Genomic DNA, 20,086 nt, shown 5'->3' on the forward strand with positions numbered 1-20,086 from the left:
ATTGTTATTTATTTATCTAATCAGCAACTAAGAGAAAAAGAAGATAAAGAAAGATATTTTCATAATTTTTATGGTGTAGAGTCGTTTTTGGAACGGATGCACGCATGGTTATTGTATGGGTATGACGTATGCTTAGCACGGTGCCTGATTCCTGACCACTCGAGCCAAGCTACCACAGTGTATGTCTGGGAGAACACCACCACCCTTCCAGTGTGGGAGTGTTTTTCTAACAGAGACACTATATAAAATCAAGTTGGAACCATCAGTTGGATCTCTCGGTAATCAAACACAACCAACTAGCAGGAGCACTCCTAAAAGAACACAAATCCTCTTTAACTAAACCTATAGCTCCAGTAATGAAGATGTATCATGGGAAGGTTAGAGCGTCAGTACTTTATGGTGTGAAACTTTGGGGATTTGAAAACCTGCAACCCCTGGTACTTGCCCAAAATACGTTTCTGCGATCCTTAACTGGTCTACCCCAATCTACACCCCTAAAACCACTGATGCAGGATCTGGGGAGTGTATCATTTGAAGAGATAGCAGGGTTTAGACCTTTGGCTTATTGGAGACGCTTGTGGACCACCCCAGAGTTAGCACCCTATGCTTTGGCTCTTAAACATCTTATAGGGGTGGATAAGTCCCGCCAAATCCCTTGGCTCTATAAAAACAAAGCTGTCCTTATGGCTATGAACCCAGGACCACTTTGGTTAGATCCAGAAGGGAATTCCTTCCCGTCGAAGATAGAGCTAAAGAGACTGTATGTTGAGATGTCCCAATCTAAATCTTACGCTCAGATCCCTGGGGGCTCACTAACTGATCTCTTCATGGACCATAAGGTGGTTTACTCACTGGAACCCTATTGGGATACTATCATTGGAACTGGAGACAGGAAGTTGTACCACCAATTTAGAGTTGGATGCTTACCTTTAAAATCATTTACTAAAAATTGGGGTCCTAATCTGGGTTCAAATATGGATACTTCCTGTCACTGTTGCCCAGGGATTCCAGAGACCACTCCACATGTGCTATTTGTCTGCCCAGCGTATAGAGTACCCCGTATGAAGTGGATTAAGCCCCTGTGCAAACAGTTAGGTATATGTTCTGCGCAAACAGCTCTGCGCATTTATAAGTGCGAGACAAAGGAGGTTATTGTAGTTGCCATGGCGAAGTTCTGGTCCTCGTGTTGGATCATAAGAAGGAAATATTCGCAGACTTAAAATCTATCATTGGGTTGTATGTTTTCTGGATTATTGTTTTGTATTGATTCATTGTCATTATATTAGTCTTGGTATATTTAATATCTTATGTAATTTATTGATGTGGGCTTTGTATACTGTTGATACTGTGTCTTTTATGATTTTTAATCGAATAAAGACTAATGAAATAAAGTTCTTTCTGCCTGTCCTTCCCTCAATCCACCTCTTTCCTCACCCCATCTCCTGCTTTTCAGTACATCTCTGCCCCGCCCTCACTCATCTTCTCTTCATCTCTTGCCCTCTTCCCTCTCCTCCCTTCCTCTCCCCTTATTTCCGTACTATCATCTGGCGAAACCCAGCCTGACTCATTACAAATGGTTTACAAACGTGAACAACATTCTGCTGTGAATGTGAATATGTTCAACTACATGAAACCAAAATGTGCATCCTTTTGGATGTTCTTTTTTAAAATGTGTTGCCAGCAGATAGCTCGAAGTTACCATTTTTAATCACTCTGTGATTTTACTGGATGTATTGTTTGAGTAGTCTCACACTATTTCCAATGTATACCAATTAATGCAGCTTCACCCCAGTGCGCAATAAGGTTTCACCAGCATATAAAACAAGCATTGGCATAGCCCATAGGTCTCGCCTTTGGGACCTTATAAGTATTTAATTCTGCAGCATAATATCCTTGGTGCAACAGCAACTGTTGCATGGCTAAACACTTACAATGTCCCAAAAGCGAGACCTATTAGCTATGCCAATGCTTGTTTTTCTGCTCTCCGTGATTAACGCCATGGGTCTCCAGCACCCCAGGAGGTTTATGGCCACGGCCTTTGTTTTCAGTTCCCCCCCAACTAGAATCCTTATGGCTATGGATTTGCAATGCCAAACATGTTTGTGTGCAAAGGATTAGTTGGCAAATAATTATGTACACAGTCTTGCCTATCTAGATATGGATACTTCATTAGTCTAAAGTTTTTTGTGTTTTCAGCATGTTTCTTCCCCCTAGTATGAATCTTGTTTCTTAACTGATTAACAGGTATGGCACGCAATGTTTATCTTTTGTTTTTGTAATTTTTATTATTTGTTCTTAAGTTCCACTTTTTGATAGATAAACATGAATAAGACCACAAAATAATTGGGCCTTTGCATAGCTCTTGCGAAAAGTGTAAACTGCAAATAGCATTATATTGAAAAAAGCACTGTGTGTACCTCCCAGTATATTGAGCATATCTCAAATTGGTACCGGCAGATATTGTTAATTTTGATTGCTTGTACTCCAACCGATTACGGGGTGCTCTACACACCGTCTGAGTTGGTAGTAAGGGTACCTGCTACAGCACGTGTACAAAATAGTAGCTGCCTAATTCAGAGAGTAATGCTTTGAAATAAAGAAGAAAAATAGCAAGTAGCAAAACTAGTTTGATATTTTTAGTAAGATGAACAGTCTATTTCTGCACCATCCATGGTAAGTTAAGGCTCTCGCCGTGCTGTTTTTGGAACTCATGCAGTCTTTTCCTTGTGCAGCTCTTCGAGTTGATGCGGTGGAGGTATACATGACATCAGAACTTTTTGTTGAGAATGGAACACGAGCGAGGCTTCCTTGCACGTTCAAGTCATCTGAAGTGGTCAGTAGCAAGGCCTTTGTCAACTGGGATTTTCTGCCAGACAGCGGTGGGAAGGAGTTTACAGTAAGTAGCTTTACAATTTCATGTAACTCTGCACCACACCAGGGGTGCAAAATGTAGTTTTATTAAATGAGCAAGCTGAAGCAACGTAGATTGGTATTTTAACCTGCCCTGTCGTTTTTCAGCATGCATGCTTTCTACGGTGTCTTAAAATACAAGCGAGACAAACCTTTATGGCACATTTGTGATTTAGGAAGCTCGGAGAGGAACAGGGATGCCTAGTGAATGAGAAATGCATTTTTAGGTCGCAGTCTACCATACAGCTGTGTGGTATGCGAAAGACCTCTTGGGGAGTTTCAGAAAGTTTACCTGGGAATACATTGTGCCAGTCTCTTGCCATCAGCTTTGTGGTTTGTAACTCTTGTTTTCTTGCTTCCCATGTGCAGGGATTATTCGCTTTAGTCTTTGCAGGTTCAGTTTGCCTTACCCAATGAGAAAGCAGTGTTCACTGTATACTTCCACTAACTCATTTTTTGTCAACAGGCTTTTAAATCGTGTTCTCATCTCTTCACATTTGTTGGGCATTCAGAGACCGAGGTCAAATGTCAAGCTTTGTTTTCGTGGGTTTGTTTTCCTGGTTATTTTGCTTTTGGCTTACTAGAGGGTTTATTGGAAAGAGGAATGCAGCGTACTTTCGCAGCCTGCTTGTGTCCTTTTTAGGTTTCGCCTGCACAGGGCTTGTGCTGTGCTTGTGAAGCATTTGTGAAATTTATTCTATTCAATAAAAATCTTAAAAGGGGTTTACATGCTTGCCACTTCTCCTCCATTTGTGTTGGCTGTAGCATACTATTTCCTGTTCTTTGTGTGGTTGCTCTTATATTGCAATATGTTAATACTATGCAAGCAGTCACAAGTGCAGTTATCTTGCAGGCACTAGGGCCATGATTTGAATGGTGCAGTAGATGCAGTGGCACATGGGCCAAAAGGTCTAGGAAGCCCAATGGACACCAATTGATTACTATGTTTCACTACTAAACAAATAGCCAGGAGTGCTTTTTTGGTTATTTGTACCCATTGCTCCCAAAGTAACACTCAGCCTAAAGCATCACTGTAATAAAAACAATGACCTGTTGGACTTTGCGGTCTTCCTACAACTCATGTTACATTCTGTGCTTTTATGGGACATTTTCACAGTTTTTGTATGGTCCTAAAATGCTTCTGAAATTGGACACACTAACATCGTTGGAGTGGCATTCTCTATTCTAGAACTGTATGGCTTTAGCCATTGGAAACCGTATATAAATGCTTGTAACTTAACATAGTGTCATTCCATACCAAGCATTGGCAAAGCCCAAATTGGTCTTGCCTATGCAAGATCGGTTGGCTTTGTCAATTGACTCACTGGACTGATTTATGGCAAGTTCTGCAGATGTGAGGCAGCATCCCTTGCAAGGTAGTTGGCAAAGAAGCAGACAGTGCTGTTCTTTCCAAACTTTTCTTTCATTCAATTACTCCAAATTACAAGTCTTAAGTATAGAGTGACTGAGTGGCTGATGAGGATAGACATCACAAATGCATTGTTTGATAAAGGTTCATATTTGAAAGTGCCGGCCTAGATCCTGAAGTATATTTGTGAAGTGCACAAGGTACTTCTGCTGAAGAAATTAAGTTTGAGCTACTTTCCATTTCATGGCGTGGTGTGGGTTAGATTTGTAGGCATCATCCGCTGGTTAGATGGTGGGCATAGAACATACATGTGAACTCGTAAACTGTTGAATATGCAGATTAGTCAAATCAAATTTTTGTGCTGTTAAACTTGCGGTGTGTAACCAGCTTTAGGACTATGCTGACCGATTGTGCCTGTGTTCGGTCTTGATTAGGAAGTACTGTTGATGGTAGCGTTTAGCTAACTAAATGACTTTGTTGCTCTTGTGAACACAGTGATGCTAGGATTACATCTGAAGTGTGCTATTGATCTAGATTGAAGGTGACATTAGTACTTTGCAGGTGTTGCTTCTGGATGGTTTTGTACTGCATCTGAGAATGACTTGTGTTTTGCATATTTATGCACATCAGTATCGTACAGGACCTGCTATGTTGGGGTGGCATTGGGTTGCCTTGTTTTGTGGGCTATTGGAGGAGCATACAGTGAAAACAATACCGACCTTACAATTATTGCTGTGTAGGTTGCCTGGCAGTCACTTAAAAAAGATAGAAAAATATTGATTAAGTAAACTGACTTATCTGCCCTTTCATGAGAGTTGGAGTAAACCTGCATCTACAATGTTGTGTAAGGTCACGTTTTGCTTTAGTGGGTGATGAGTCCTGTTTTTCTCCCCCTCCATTTGAAGTTGATGGCAAAGGAGGATGGCAAAGTTTTGAGTGAAGCGTGCATCTCTCGCTCCATGCCATTTGAGCTTCTTGGCCCCAGGGAGGTCGGTGAGGCCACAACTGACTCCAAACCGGCAGGTCCTCCCTCTCTGTCAGGCAGGCCCTCTGAATCAGTGATCGTCTCAGCTCAGGTGCACAGCCCTTTGGGTCTGCCACCTGTGATGTTTGTGTTAAATTTGCCAGCACGATCGCCTCTTTGTCTCCCCTCCCCGATGCAGAGTTGTCTCCTTCACGGCGCCGATCGACGTCTGGAATGGTGTAGGTGGATCAGTCTTGTTAGGTCTACCTTCCTCTGCTTTCAGAGGAGCCCCCTGTTGCTTTCTCCTTGACACCGGTATTTTGGTGATGTGGGTGGTCTCATGACTGAGCCTCCTCCGGAGTTTCATTGGGTTTCTGCCCTTGGGGATACTAGTGGCCATGATTCTTCCCGATCCTGGGGCCTTTTTTCACTGCCTCGCTTTGGATGCTAGCACTGCTTTTGCAATGAGTTGACATAGTTCTGGGGCTGCAGCTTCCTGCTGTGGAAGTGGCCAGTGATCCACCCCCCTCCCCACCTGGGATGCTCCAACAGGGCCATCTGAGTCCTGAGCCTGTGCTTCCCTTCAGTGGTACCCTCTTTGATATTCTGTTAGGCACTTTGGCTAAAACCATTTCAAGGGCCTCCGTGGACCGGTCTACAGCTCATAAGCACCATCCTGCCCCTAGAGACCAGCTCTGCCTTTCTTGTCGGCTTACTGCGCACAGTTTTGTGGTTCAGGCTGCTACAGCCTCCCCCAACATCGGCGCCATACCTGACGTCCCTCCAGGTGGCCAGTTTAAAGGGCTGGATGCTTTGGGTCGATTATATATTTTCTGCTACCAGCTCCGCCTTACAGCCCCTTAACACTGGTTATATTGTGGGCTGTTTTTCTCATTTGCTGTGGGATTCGATCTTGTTCCTTCTTTCCTCCGTCCCTGATTGCTCTGAACACTCTTTCTCAGCTGATGCAGGATGGGCGTCAGGTGGCTACATTACTGATTTGCTGTGTCATCGATACCACAGCTTCTGTTGGACGGGCCATGGCCCTTTAGATGGGTCTTCCCTGGTGTGCCTGGCTACATTCCTCTGGCTTTTACTGAGGCTGTTCAGTCCGCCTTGGTTTACATTCCTTTGGATGGTCAATATCTGTTTGGCTCTCAAGCTGACTCCTCTTTACGCGGTTTCCGGTATAGTCTGAATGGAGCAAAATCTTAATGTTTGATTGCCATACCGTTTTCTTCTCCCACTCACCGCCTACCCCCGTTCTCTGTCTTGCTGGGAATGGTCTCCTGTATATCCTTCTGTGTGGACTGTTATAGGGCTGTACCTGTTGACTTCTTTTCGCTTGTCCCATGTACGTTCCGTGTGGTGTCCTGCCCTGGCAGGTATATTCTTTCTGCATTTTACCCTGTTGACGACAGGTTGTGGTCCCTGATATCATAAGTCACACGTTTTCCTTTGGAGTGAGGCTTGCGATGCAATGTCAAGATCATGCCCCTGAGAAACGTGTGTGCAACAAACAGTGAATAGACGCAGCCACACCTACACACATAAAGGTGATACTAGTGAAGACACAACAGGGACGCTTCCTCTGTTGTAGTATCCCAAAAAAGTAGCAGTATCCTAAACTCATCCAATTAGGGTTACACGAATGGCCCGCAAGAGAAGGCAGAGGAAATGCTAATGAGCGTACTGTGGGGGGAGGGGGTGTTGTAGTGCGTGTGTGGTTTATTTTAGTAAGTAGTTACAAAGACACGAGTTGGCGCCCACCCGAGACACACCCCAGCTCTGCTTTCTTGGAGGAGGAAGTGGTTGAAGGGGCGGGGTCTCAATTTATCGGTCGCAGAGGGCCGGTATTCATTTAGCAGTTTATCACTGGGTGCGGGAGGCATACAGTGAAAAATGTGGGGAATTTGGGCTCCATGTTGGGGGTAGGGGAAACAAGTGCAGAATTCAGAGGAAACCGCTGGTCTTTTTTTAGTTTTTTTTTTTTAAACATTATAAATAAGGCTCCCGTTTTTACTGATTTTTACAGATAAATACAGACAGAAAGCAATGTGTTTTCTGTCGGCCTTTCTTTTTAAAAGTGGATGAATACAGAAAACTGGGCTTCTTTTAAGTGCCTCTCCGTGCTGTCTTTAATGAATTACCGCCCAACAGCTGAGCAAAAGGACCGCATGGGAAGGTAAAAAGCAGGATGAAATTTCTTTAAATAACGGCATATGTCAACATACATTTGTGTTATAATGCCTAGATTTACCAGTGGATGTATTTTTTATGTAATATGTGGCAGCTTGAATAGCTACAACATGAGACATCCAAGTATGACTGCATGTCGATCAGTTAAATGTAGAAATGTATGGTTTTACAACTTCATTTATCCGCAAAACACTAAATAAATATGGATAAATACAGATAAAATGGCCAAAAAATAAATATGGCTAAATACAGACGGAATGTTAAAAAAATAAATAAATAAATTAAACTGGAGCCCTAATTATAAACAATCCAGCTAATGGGGCCATCTTAAACCCATGAGAGTATCAGCTGTTAATCGTAAGGAATAGTCTATGGAAATGTATATTAAGGTTAACAAAAACATTGTAAATCAGCCAGTATACAGCGTTTTCCACTGATGTATGGGAGGAGATAATCCATTGATGGGAAGGCCAATAGGACGGCAGGAGGGGGCAACCAAGGGAATAAAAGCAATCGTAAAAGTTTCCTATTGGGTCTCCGCATAATAGAAAGTCACTTTGTGAAATATTATCCTTGTCTCCGTTCAATAAAAACCTGTAGAGAATATTATTATACAGGGTGGTACCAAGGAGAAAATGCTGGGATTTAGATAGGATGTGTGTGTTTTCATTAAATAGATGTTAACGGTAGCTGAATGTTTGGAATCGACCATATATGTTAAATGCTATGTGCGTCAGGGTGAATGTCTGCTGTAATTGGTCTAGGACTCCTAATAGGTCAATTCACTCCATGGAATTTCATCTTTGAGGCGATTGTGTATTAGAAAAAACACAGAACAGGATTTTCCGCCTGTCCACAATGTATTTTTGTTCATGTGTGGGTGTGCCTCCAATACTGTCCAACGGATGTCATTTGGAGAGTGGCCTCCAGTGAGATAGTGTGCTCATCTTTGTGCTGGATTTTTTGCAGCGAATATTACTTCAGTGTTCTAGAATTCTTATTTTACCTGCTCTAGTCGTCATGCTTGTATATCTCATATGGCATGGACACATAATTATGTGGATGCAGTTATTGGTATTGCAATTTGTGTGTTTATTCCTATTTGTTTGTAAGGCTCAGTTGAATTTCTTTTCTGATTTCCGTGTACGTACATACTGTACAAGTCCATAGGGGGAAGATCACACAGGGACGTTTGTAAATGTCATGTGGGTTTCCGTGGTCTGGTATGAATCCGTGGTCTTAGGTTGGCCGTTCGTTTGAAGGTGAACGTAGGAGCTGGTAGTGAGAGGTTATAAATTAAGTTTATTTATTATTTAGCAGATTTATAACGTGCGTAGCTGCCCCAGCGCGATCAGAGACACGAGAGAGTGGTAGGACGGGAGGCGATTATACAACGGCATGGAAGAGCCAGGTCTTGATCGCCTTGCGGAAGGTCAAGTGAGTCTGGATCTCTCTGATAGAGAGAGGGAGCCGGTTCCAAAAGTAGCGCTGCAAGACGGCGAAATGAACGCCCCCGGCTTTTGCTCTCACGGCCCGGGGGACAATAGCCAGCAGCTGATTGGACGATCTAAGGGATTGCTGAGGAGTATACGGTTGAAGTAGCTTAGTGAGACCCAACGGAGCCTGTTGAGAAAGAATTTTATGTGCAACACATGGTTTTAAATTGGATTCGTTTCTCAACAGGCAACCAATGTAGCTTGGGAAGGATGTGGGCAACCGACGCAGATCTCGGGAGTGCCACTAGCATACGTGCTGCGGCATTCTGAGCTCTCTGTAAACGCATGATACAGGATTTGTTAGCCCCGAGATATAATCCATTTCCATAATCCAGTCTAGATAGTATAGTTGCCTGGATGACGGTCTGGCGATCTCTAGGGGGAAAAAAGCCCAGTATTGGCTTCAAGCCACGCAATAGGCCAAAACACGACCCAGTCACAGCCTTGGCTTGCGTGTCAAAAGTCAATCCGCTATCAATCCAGAAACCCAAGTTTTTAACAGCTTCTTTGGGCACGGGCTGGCTTAAGGCTGTCAGGCCAGCAATGATCAGACCATAGGTCCCGGTCTTTTCCAAATACTAACACCGCGGATTTACTGGCGTTTAGTTGCAGGTAGTTGCTGGCCATCCAGTCTGCCACCTCAACCAGATCTTCCCTAAATCTACTTAGATTGGCGGTGTTCTTTTTAGAGTAAGCAATCACCAATTGGGTGTCGTCGGCATATGATACCATTGACAGTCACCTCTTCCGAGCCACCTGGGCCAAAGGTTGCATATAGATATTAAACAAGAGGGGGCTCAAAATTTGACCCCTGGGGCACTCCCCGTTGAAGGGCATACCTCTGGGATTGAAATGGTGGCATCCACATCTGGAAAGATCTTCCCGTCAGAAAAGCTCGGCACCAGTCGAGAGCCAGATCCCTCACTCCAATGTCAGATAGCCGCTTCAGTAGAATTTCATGGGAGACCGTATCAAAGGCGGCACTTGGATCGAGAAGAACTAAGGCCGCCGAGTCCCCAACATCCAGTATCCCTCGGATTTCCTCCGTCACTGCCAACAAGGCAGACTCAGTGCCATGTCGGGCTCTGAAACCGTTCTGCGACGGGTCAAGGATCGTGTTCTGTTCGATGAACTCTGAACATGTAGTTCTACCATTTTCGCTAGAAAAGGAAGTTGCGAAATAGGGCGATAGTTACCCGGCTCGGCTGGGTCCAGCGACGGTTTTTTCAGCAGAGGGATAACTTTTGCATGTTGCAGGTACTGTGGCTGACTCTAGAGAGAGATTCATCAATTCCAGATACACTGGTAGAATAGATGGCATGACTTGAGAAAGATTTTTTGGGGCCAATGGATCAATAGGTGAACCAGATTTAATTTTTTTAAACAAGACCTCCAGACTTGCTAAAGATAGCGCTGGAAAAGATATCAAGCTGTTTAGACCTTGTGAGGCCAGAACAGTGGGCAAAATCTTCGTAACGGGATTAGCGGTTACAGGGAGATTTTGATATGTTATCCACTTTGTTAACAAAGTAGTTGGCCAGCTCATCGCATTGGTTATTGGAGGAAATCGAAGAACTTCTGGCCATATCACCGGTCTTCATAATCTTAAGCAAGGAGAATATTGTTTTAGAGTAATTAGAGCTCGTTAAGATTTTGTTTCCTACATACTCAGACCTGGCTCTGCGGATTTGCTTATGATGATTAATGGCTGCCTGGGGGACTGAGAGCTGCAGTGGGGGCGCCCAGACACGGCTGCCTGACCTAAACATGGCACCCGCCGCTTAGAAGTGAAGCAGTAGGTAGGACTGAAGTTCACTGCCCCACTAGAAGTCTGCATCTATGAGTGCCCAGTAATACTTGCAAACGGCGAGCGGGAGTCATGATCTCTTCGCCCCCAACAGAAAAGAGTGGTGCTCGCTGCTGACATTGCTAGTGCTGACCCTAGGCTACAGTCCTGGGGAGGGGCAGAATTATTTTGGAGGAGAAATAGCACCCCCAGAAATTATTGGAGCGCCACGCAGAAGGGAACAGTGCCTGGGAGGCAACACGAATAAAGGGTGAAGGCTTCTCTATCCGCGGAGGGAAGAAGTTAAGGGGCTCCACCTATGCCACCGAAAAAGGCCCTGTTAAGGTTTCCAGCTATTTCACTGCCTCCGAGAAGAAATCGCCGCAGGACTGGGCTTACAACGCCATGGCTCTCACCAAAGAGGATCTAATTGCTTCCCTCGGGGATTTCAAGGCGGAGCTCCACGCAGAGATTAGAGTGAATATCAAATCCTCCATGGATCAACTGATAGCTGATCTCTCAGAATGGATGGCAATGCTCCAACAGGACCTGGTCTCTGTAGGCACACGCGTTCTAGGAGTGGAGACGCAAGCTCAAGATTGAGATAAAAGAATGTCTGCCTCCCATGATAAAATGCAGGAGCTTCACACCCAGTTACAGTCAGCACTGCTAAAGACCGAGAATATCGAAAACAGAGCACGAAGAGATAACATCAGCATTAAGGACCTTGAGGAGGGGGAGGAGCCTGGAGGCATTTCTTGAGGGTCTCTTCGCAGAAATCCTGGAGGCGAAGCAGATGATGATTAAGATCGAGCAGGCGCATCGAGTGGAGCCCCAGCCCGGTGGAGAGCGATATCGCCTGCGTGACATTCTGGTGAAGGTTCACTCCTTTAAAGTGAAGGAGGCCATCCTGCAGGCAGCCAGGCAAAAAGGACCAGATTTCATTCCAGTGCTTTCGCTGTACCCTCTACCCGAATCTGGCCCCCTCGCCTCTGCTTCGGCGGCAGCTATTTCGACCCCTCACCACGAAACTTAAGAACGGACAAAATCCGATACAGATGGATGTACCCTTTTGGTCTGGCCTTCGAATTAAACAATAAAATGAAGCATGTCATGGAGCTTGAGGAAGGTCTGAGGCTCCCTATGGGCCAGAAGATCACACGGGAGACTATTCTAAGGGGAAGGAGAGCAACAAGTCTTCGCAGTGGAACGTGAGTTCGAAGGGTTGTCGCTCCAAGGACTAGAATTATCCAGTCTGGAACTTCTGCTGGTAAGGGGATGATGAGGGGAGCCTGACATGGCTTATAAGCTCTACAAAGCGGAGACCTCACCCAGAGGTCATTGAGAAGGAAGATATCGCTTTAGATGTTTCTACAAGCACCTATACTCTAACTCTGCAGTTCTGCAAGATGTATTGGCGATCGATAATTGTTTTTGAAAAACAGCCGGGGCCCCAGGCCTGGGCCGGATGCCCAACATCATGAACCCTATCTTCCAAGACTTTATGGACGAAGGAGCACGAACTGCCCGGCGCAGGTTTAGGTTATGTAGTTGTTAACTGTTGGGGGTGGGGGGGTGTTATGGAGGGTGAAATATAGTTATGGAGGGTGAAATATAGTCGCGTAGGGACATTAGTCAAGAGCATCGTCACTGGCTCAAAAAGCATTTTCGAAATTTAAAAAAGCTATGTTTAATCCCTTAGTAGTAAAATTTGAAAGGGTGGTGGTTTTGTGGCTTCAGGTCCAGCCTGCACGGGTGGGGGTCAAGTTGAGATTATGCCGATTGCAATAGCTTCCTGGAACGTAAAGGGCTTAAATTCACCCCTCAAACACCAAAAAGTTTGGAAGTATCTCCCCGATCACTCCTTTTGAGGTGGTGGCCCTACAGTAAACGCTCCTAAAGCGGGAGGAGGTGCTAGGGTTGCGCCATAAGTTATGCCTTAATCTACAGATCCTCAGCGACTACGAAACACAGTTGGGTAGCTTTACAATTTCGCAACTCTTCAAAATTTCAACCTGAAGCCATAAAGTCAGACAAGGAAGGGAGGATTATCATGCTGAAGGGTTTTTTGAGGGGAAGGCGGTGTACGTTCATATCAGCACGCACCCCTAATAAAGGTCAGCAGGCCTTCTTGTCTTCCCTGCTCAATATGCTGGGTGGGTTTGCTTAGGGTCCTACAAGATTGATGGGGGACTTCAACCTCACTTGGCTTGCAGATATGGATAGCATCCATCCACACAGAGCTTCCCACAGGCAGTTTCTCCAAATCTGTTAAACACTCCATACACTCTATGGGTTTATTAGATGCATGGCGGCAAGTACACCCTGACACGAAAAATTACTCCTTTTTCTCACGTTCATCAAACCTATTCGAGATTGGATTATATTTTTATAAGCCTAGGGCTTTTGAGGTCCCTCCAGGATGCAAAAATCCTACCGATCGCCATTTCTGATCACAGCTTAATCGCGATGTGGAAAGAGCACTTTCAAGATGGTACTAGCCAGGCTCCCTGACGAGAGACAAACTCATGCAGGATGAACTGCGAGGAGCTAGCACGGAATTCTTTCGTATAAACCGACCACAGGCTATCTCTCCCCTAATAATTGGGAGGCGGTCATAAGGGGGATATGTATGGAACTTAACTCGGCTCTAGACAAACAGAGCTAAGGAGAGGGAAGCTCTGGAGGCGGAGCTGGAGGTTGCTGAGAAGGAACACAAATGGAACCCTTCTCGCCCGTTGCAACGCAAACTGAGCGCCTTTAGGGGGAATGTAAAAGCAATCTATGCTAATAGAGCAGACTATACCCTTTTGCGGATGCGCCATATTTCCTATGTATAGGACAGCAAGATAGGTTCTCATCTTGCACGACCGCTATGGGAAAAGAGAACAAGCATTGGCATAGCCAATAGATCTCGCCTTTGGGACCTTATAAGTGTTTAGCCAGAGCGATTGGCTTTGCCAGTGTTTTTAAGTTACATTGCAGAACAGTGTGGCTGCTGGATAGTTTACTGGCTGAACTGGGAGAGCATCACAAAAAGACAATTAAGCACATTTAAAATTGTCCTAACTAGCTAGTAGCCTCGCTGAAGAAGGGTGATGCCCTGAAACCAGTCGTTTTAAAACTCTTGCATATGATCCTCTCAGGTTTCGCGCCGGGACACACTCTGGAGTAGCCGAGCGCGCTACAAATGCTTATAACAATAACAACTAGGAAAAAAGCTCAGCGAGTTAAATTCCCGCTGCTAACATCTGCTATGGTCCGCTATGTCACAGTGCAAGAGCAAAACGAACCCAACGTTTCATCTTTCCCAGGTTAGTGAAAGTACTGTTAAATTGGGTAACAGAGACTGCAGTAGTTTAAAGACTAGCAAAAGTCAGGTATAGGTGCTCTAGAAAAAAATGTTGCTGTAATGAGGCACTCGGATAGGTAAGATAGCGTTGGTTACCTTTTTGAATCATCCATCAGACCACCTGGATAATCCTAGTGTGGTAATAAAGCCTTGGTAATGAAGAGACACCAGCATCAGTTGCATGACTGCTGCCAGGCTGGAGTTCTTTATGGCCCCTTAAAGGTGATTACTTCATCCAAATAGAGTTCTCGAAAGTCTATAAAAACATGCACACATGGTAGAAATGGAAAACGCCAGGGAAGCCCTGTGCCTGAATAAACTAATCATAACTATTGCAGGTTGTATATTCACCTTCAATAGAAACGCATGGGTCCTCAAAAAGTCCTGACTCCGACGCGGGGCTTCTAATGAGGTTCGACTGTTAAACACAACCTGGCCGAAGAGGTGTGCCAAAATTATCTAACTGCGTTATCTCTGACTGAAGTCAATTGTGCAGTAATGCAATACATGTGAAGTGTGCTGAGCTGCCAAGGTGCTTTCCCGGGGCTCACTGGATTAGATTCTACAAAAAAATGCTAAAACGGCCCAGGGAAAAATTGAAGACCGCGTGCTATAAACCACTTTAGTTTCATAGCGCCTCACTCAGTTTTATGTCGGCTGTCTGGTAATGGTATTACACCAGGAAGCCATCTTTGTGCAAATCAATCAATGCTGCAGCAGCTCTTCACAGTCCAGTCAGCCATGCAGCAATACAAAAATAAATGAATAACCTGTACATACATACTAAAAGCTTCTAGAGCATGCTGCGGAGAGGCGTGCCTACCGTGGAGTTGTGCCCACTCCTTAGATCTCCCTCTGCATACTTCCCTGCCCTTACTGCCGAGGTGTAATTCAATCAGCACCAGTCTCTGCGCATGTACTGCTGATGTCACTTGCTGGGTTTCCTCTAGAACGCCATATGCGCATCAAGTACCTAATTGAATTACGAGTACGGGGAAGAGATGGCAAAAAGGAACCGGAATCCAAGCCTGACGGCTGCAGGCATATGTTTCACAAGGTCAGTCTCGTACTAAATGCTATTAATAAGAGTGCTGCACGGTTTCTCACATCAATGTGCCACTTTGTACAATAGTATACACCCTTGGACAAAATGGGTGGATAAACAGCCTTTTGTTAAGAATCTCATATTGAGCGCATGCTGCATTTTAAAAAAGTGATTTAAGCAAGGCTCAGCTGCAACATTTCAGGTCAGTACTAAGGTACCTATTAAGCGAGGAAACCGCCCGACGCGTGTGTGAAAAGCATTGAGATTTTTGACACACTGTAAAGACCGCCATTACAGGCACAGCCAACCCCTCTTGTGCTCGTGGGCCAGTGGGCGTGGGCAACTGGGAACGGGGAAACAGCCCAAGCAGTAAGTGCACGACCGCTGCGCGCACAGAGCAGCAGCACGTGCCATGGCCACTGGGCCGAGGAAGAGTAGAAACAGAACGAATGGTGTGCGTGAGAGCGAGCAGCAGTCCATCTGTATCCAATTACGATAATTGGAATTTTATATATATATATATATATATATATATATATATATATATATATATATATATATATATATGTATGTATGTGTATATATGTGTGTATATATATATTACCTACTGGCGGTCGCCATTAGGTAGTTATAGTTAGGACCTATTTTCCATAGGAAATCCACAACATTCTGTTCCCAATAACTTTGGCGCCGGTTGACGAATCTTCGCGAAATTTTCAAAACTTTTGGCCAGCTCCGGTCTGCTCCTATCCGGACAGTCTCTGGATGATTCTTGTAGCGGGGGGCTGAGGAAAAATAGGGGGGGGGGGGTTCCAAAACGTGTTTTCCCCATGCAATTTCCCATAGGACCTTTAGCCGCAGCTACAGCCCGAACTGCTGAATTGAAATTTTGATCTCTATCTCTCTATCTCTCTCTTCCGGTGGACGACGTCTGTATGGAGTCACCCGGTGCTCTCTACCGATCAGCAGAGGTACTACTGTAGAGTGGAGAGCGATAGATCGTTGTCCATATACACTCCCAGATTTCGAACATACTGCTTGGTAATCTTAGCGGAGTTATTTTCCAGCAGAACTAATTCCACTGCCAGACGTCACCAATGAGACCCCTAGAAGCATCTCATTCTTAGTCTTATCCCCATTGAACTTAAAGGAATTCAATCTAAGCCACAGAGTGTGAGATTTCTCGCATGCAGTCAGAAAAAGATGCCATTGAAGAGTGTGAAGTAAAACCTACTTTTGTCTCATCCGCATAGTTCACAAACTTGAGCTCTAACGAGCTTAACCAGTGGTCCTAAATGCATATTAAATGTCAGGCTTATAGGAGAGCCTTGAGGGACTCCCTGCTTAACTGCTCTGAAAGAGGAGCAAAAGCGGGTATAGATGAATTGCAACCTTCCATGTAAGGACGAAGTTGGCCATTGCAGAGCTCTTCCCTTAACATCTGTTTCTGCCAGCCTGGTAAGCAAAATAATGATTGGCAGTGTTAAACACAGCAGACCAGTCCAGTGGGACCAAAACTACCTGGTGACCCTTATCTGCACCATGCGCAGGTTATTCTTTGTGGTGACTAATACGGTTTCCGTTGCATGAAGAGGGAGGAACCCAGACTGAGCCTTGTCTAAGAGGTATGTTCTTCCAAAAAACGGGTTATTTTTTATTACTTTCAGAATTTTACTGGGAATAGGCAAGAGGGAAATGGGTCTAAAATTGAGAAGCACTGATGGGTCTGCCGAAGGCTTTTTAAGATGAGGAAGCGCTAGTTCCTTTTTCCGCACTAGTGGCTCAGTGGCTGCCTGCAGAGACTGATTTCATGGCAGCTAACAGGCCTGCCACGTAGTCAGATAACCGCTTCCAAGCTCTAGGTAGTAATGAGTCCAACGGTGAGCAGGATGAAATTGAGCGGGCAATGTTGAGGAACTCCCTTCTTGGTAGATAACCTAGGTTATCCAGTGATACGGACACACAGCCCGTATTCAGAGAGGCTGAGCAAGTTTCTGTTGCCAAAAAAAGAGGTAGGCAAAAAGTTTGCTTTTGGAGAGAAAGATATGGGATTGTTTGATTTTATTATCAAAATAGCTTGCCAGTTCATCACATAGTGATTGAGGAGGAGCAACCTGATTTAAAACGCTGAGGAGATTAGACAGATTATGGGTGATGGAGAAGATAATCTGGGCAGAATTAGAAGCTGCTACAATTTCATTTTCAAAGTATTCTGCCTTGACAGTTTTAATCTGTTTCTAGTGCTTTTGTAATACCAATTTATAGTCAGACCTTAAATCCACTAAGCAGTACAGGCACCAATCTCTTTCAGGTTTAAAGTTCTTCCTTTAAGCCAAGGTAGCATAATATCCATGCCTGATAATAGTCATATGCCTCTGCAACCTAACTGGACCTGGTAGGAGGAAAGGAAGATCGAATTTCCCCCAGTACCTCCGGTGATAATTTAGACCAGGATCAGGTAGGGCCAGTAACAACCTTTTTTCTTAGTCTGTCCCCCAGAATGGGTATTGGCCACTGCTCACAAAGGGAAAATAATCAGTGAATGATCAGACCAAACTAAAGTATATACCTCTTCCAAGTTAAGCAAGCCAGAGGGAGAAAATATGAAATCCAATGTATGTCCATGAATTTAGGGCCCGTAACCAATTGTTGGAGACTCATTGCTGCCAGTGAATTCAACAAATCGGAGGATGCAGAGGTGTTGAAAGCTTCTGCCCATATATTGAAAACACCAAACACAAAAAATGAGGCATGCAAAATGACGGAAGGTGACGGTCGTGCTCAGGGGCGCAATAACCTATTAATCCAGGCACCGAGCATGATGCTGAACAGCTCTGAATAATTCAGCTGAAGACCTTCATCTGTAATGTTTTTTTTAATTGAGATGTGGTTTATAAATGAGTCAATCCACTCCCTCTCTTTAGAGGGCGTGGAAGGTGTATGAAATTATAAACTTGCATACAATCTCGCACACCCAGCCCAAGCTCAAAATTAGAGTTCAAAATCATCCAAGTCACTGTGATGATAAAAAGCATGCCTGGACCAGTGGTTGGATTTTTTTCAAGAGCGTGCATTAATGAGCTTGCACTTTAAAGCCGTATTGAATAAAGCAGTACGTAACAGACTATTCTGGAAATGAGGGGATGGCTGATATATTTGCCCAATTATTATATGGCACGCATGTGTTATTCTTATGAGATGAAACCGAAAATCCAATATTCATACCTAACCTTGAGGAGCTGTTCCCTCCTGTAGGTGTTACTAAGCTCTGTTGTTGCATTGAGTTTTGTTATCTCTTCAAAGGAAAAATGGGCCGCATGGTTGGCTCTGTGCCCCTTGTTCATTTCATACAGACTTAAGTATTCAGGCATGTGTTAAAAGCTGGAGTAGGAACCAAAATGGCGTCCCAGTTTGGGGAGATGTAGAGCAAATGGATTTACCAGCACCAAGAATTTCACTGTTTTCACTCTTGGTTCATTTTTAACTCGGATAGCCTCAACATAGGCCTAAGTTATGACCAGTGCAATCAGCCTCTACCCTGCCATAGTTTTGGTTCAGAAGAATGAGCAGAGATGAGGTTAGGGTTCTGATATCAAGTCTTGCATGGTCCTAACCTCCCGCCCCTCCCCCTTTTCTTCATTCTACAGACTTCAGCCATTCTACGGACTTCAGCCTAGGCAAATTCCACAAATAAATGTAGTGGATAAGAAAGGATGAAACTGGCGGACTAGCAAAGATGTTCTTCTTCTAAAATGACCACCCTTAGCTGTAACTGACAACAAAATGTATTCTTTAAATGTTATAGCTCTTGACGGTTCAAGTTTTCTTCTTTTGGAAATAAAGGTAAGCTGAGACAGATCTGAACATACATGTTGCTATGTCAACATGTCCTGAACCACCGTTTCAGAATGCTCTTAGTCTCGCTGAGTTATGAGTCGTAAATAAAGGTGAAAAATCTATGTTCCTGTTTGTCACCAGTAGATCAGATTTAGAAGAAGAGAACGTAGTTCTTTGGTTTACAATCTGAATCTAGACATCCAAGAGGGAATGGTCGATGCGCAATTGCTGGATTTTTTTAGTTTTATCTAGGTGTCTCTTCTTGGAGCCATATATTTGAGATGGTGATAGTTGAGAGTAGAGTTTTAACATCATGTGGTGTCTAGATGGGACTAGAATGATGGAGAGAGATAGACAAGACAGCAGAGATCAGCAAGTAAAGCCATTCTATGCATCCCAAAGTTTAAGCATGCCGAATGGGATATTTGTGCTGTTTCAGAGCACTCTGTCAGAAGACTCCTTAGTATACTGACCTAATCCTGAAAGAAATGTAAAACCACTTGCAATTCAGAAACCTACACATTTTAGCAGGTTTACCATGGCACTTGTTAATTGCATCTAATATTCACTAGGTTGAGGTTCATCTCTCCCCTTAGCGGTTAAAGCTGCGCTTTACAATAGAGTGAGATAGAGCTGGAGAAAATACAGGGAGACGGTTGCAAAAGTGCTATCATGAAATTTAATAGAGAGATCAAGAGAGGAAGATCATACAGAGGGAAAGACAAGAGGAAGCTAGCCAATAGGAGCCCTTGACAAACTGAACAAAAGACTCACTAGCCGAAATAGGTGACATAATAATAAACCGCTTAAGTTATGAGAGTAAAAAAGATTTCCTTTAATTTCATGGGAAGCAATGTATTTCTAACAGGAATGGTTTTCATCCGAGCAGTATTTGTACAAAGCTTTCTGATGAGGGAGAATGGATTGAGACCCTCCGGGTGAGTAGAGCGCTCTATAAATGCCTATGATTGATTGATTGATTGATAGCGTAAAGCAGAGTTTGGGATTGAGAGCTGATGTCTGTACTAGTAAACCAAGACAAGTTACAGAATTAACTTTCACGAGATACCCCAGTCAGTTTTGATATAGTATTTATCCTTTTGTTTCCAGCATATCGGATGTTATTAA

General features: G+C 44.2%; 1 protein-coding gene across 1 annotated transcript in view; it reads left to right on the top strand.

Moving 5' to 3' along the window:
- The window catches only part of MPZL1 (myelin protein zero like 1), a 145,223-nt gene that overhangs the window by 63,769 nt on the left and 61,368 nt on the right, over positions 1-20,086 (top strand). Inside the window, exon 2 of the mRNA XM_085621129.1 lies at positions 2,733-2,896. Within this exon, the coding sequence (XP_085477255.1) occupies positions 2,733-2,896 (164 nt within the window). The remainder of the gene's footprint in view (positions 1-2,732; positions 2,897-20,086) is intronic.

The sequence above is a fragment of the Triturus cristatus genome, chromosome 8 (genome assembly GCF_964204655.1).
Source record: "Triturus cristatus chromosome 8, aTriCri1.1, whole genome shotgun sequence".
Taxonomy (NCBI): Eukaryota; Metazoa; Chordata; class Amphibia; order Caudata; family Salamandridae; genus Triturus; species Triturus cristatus.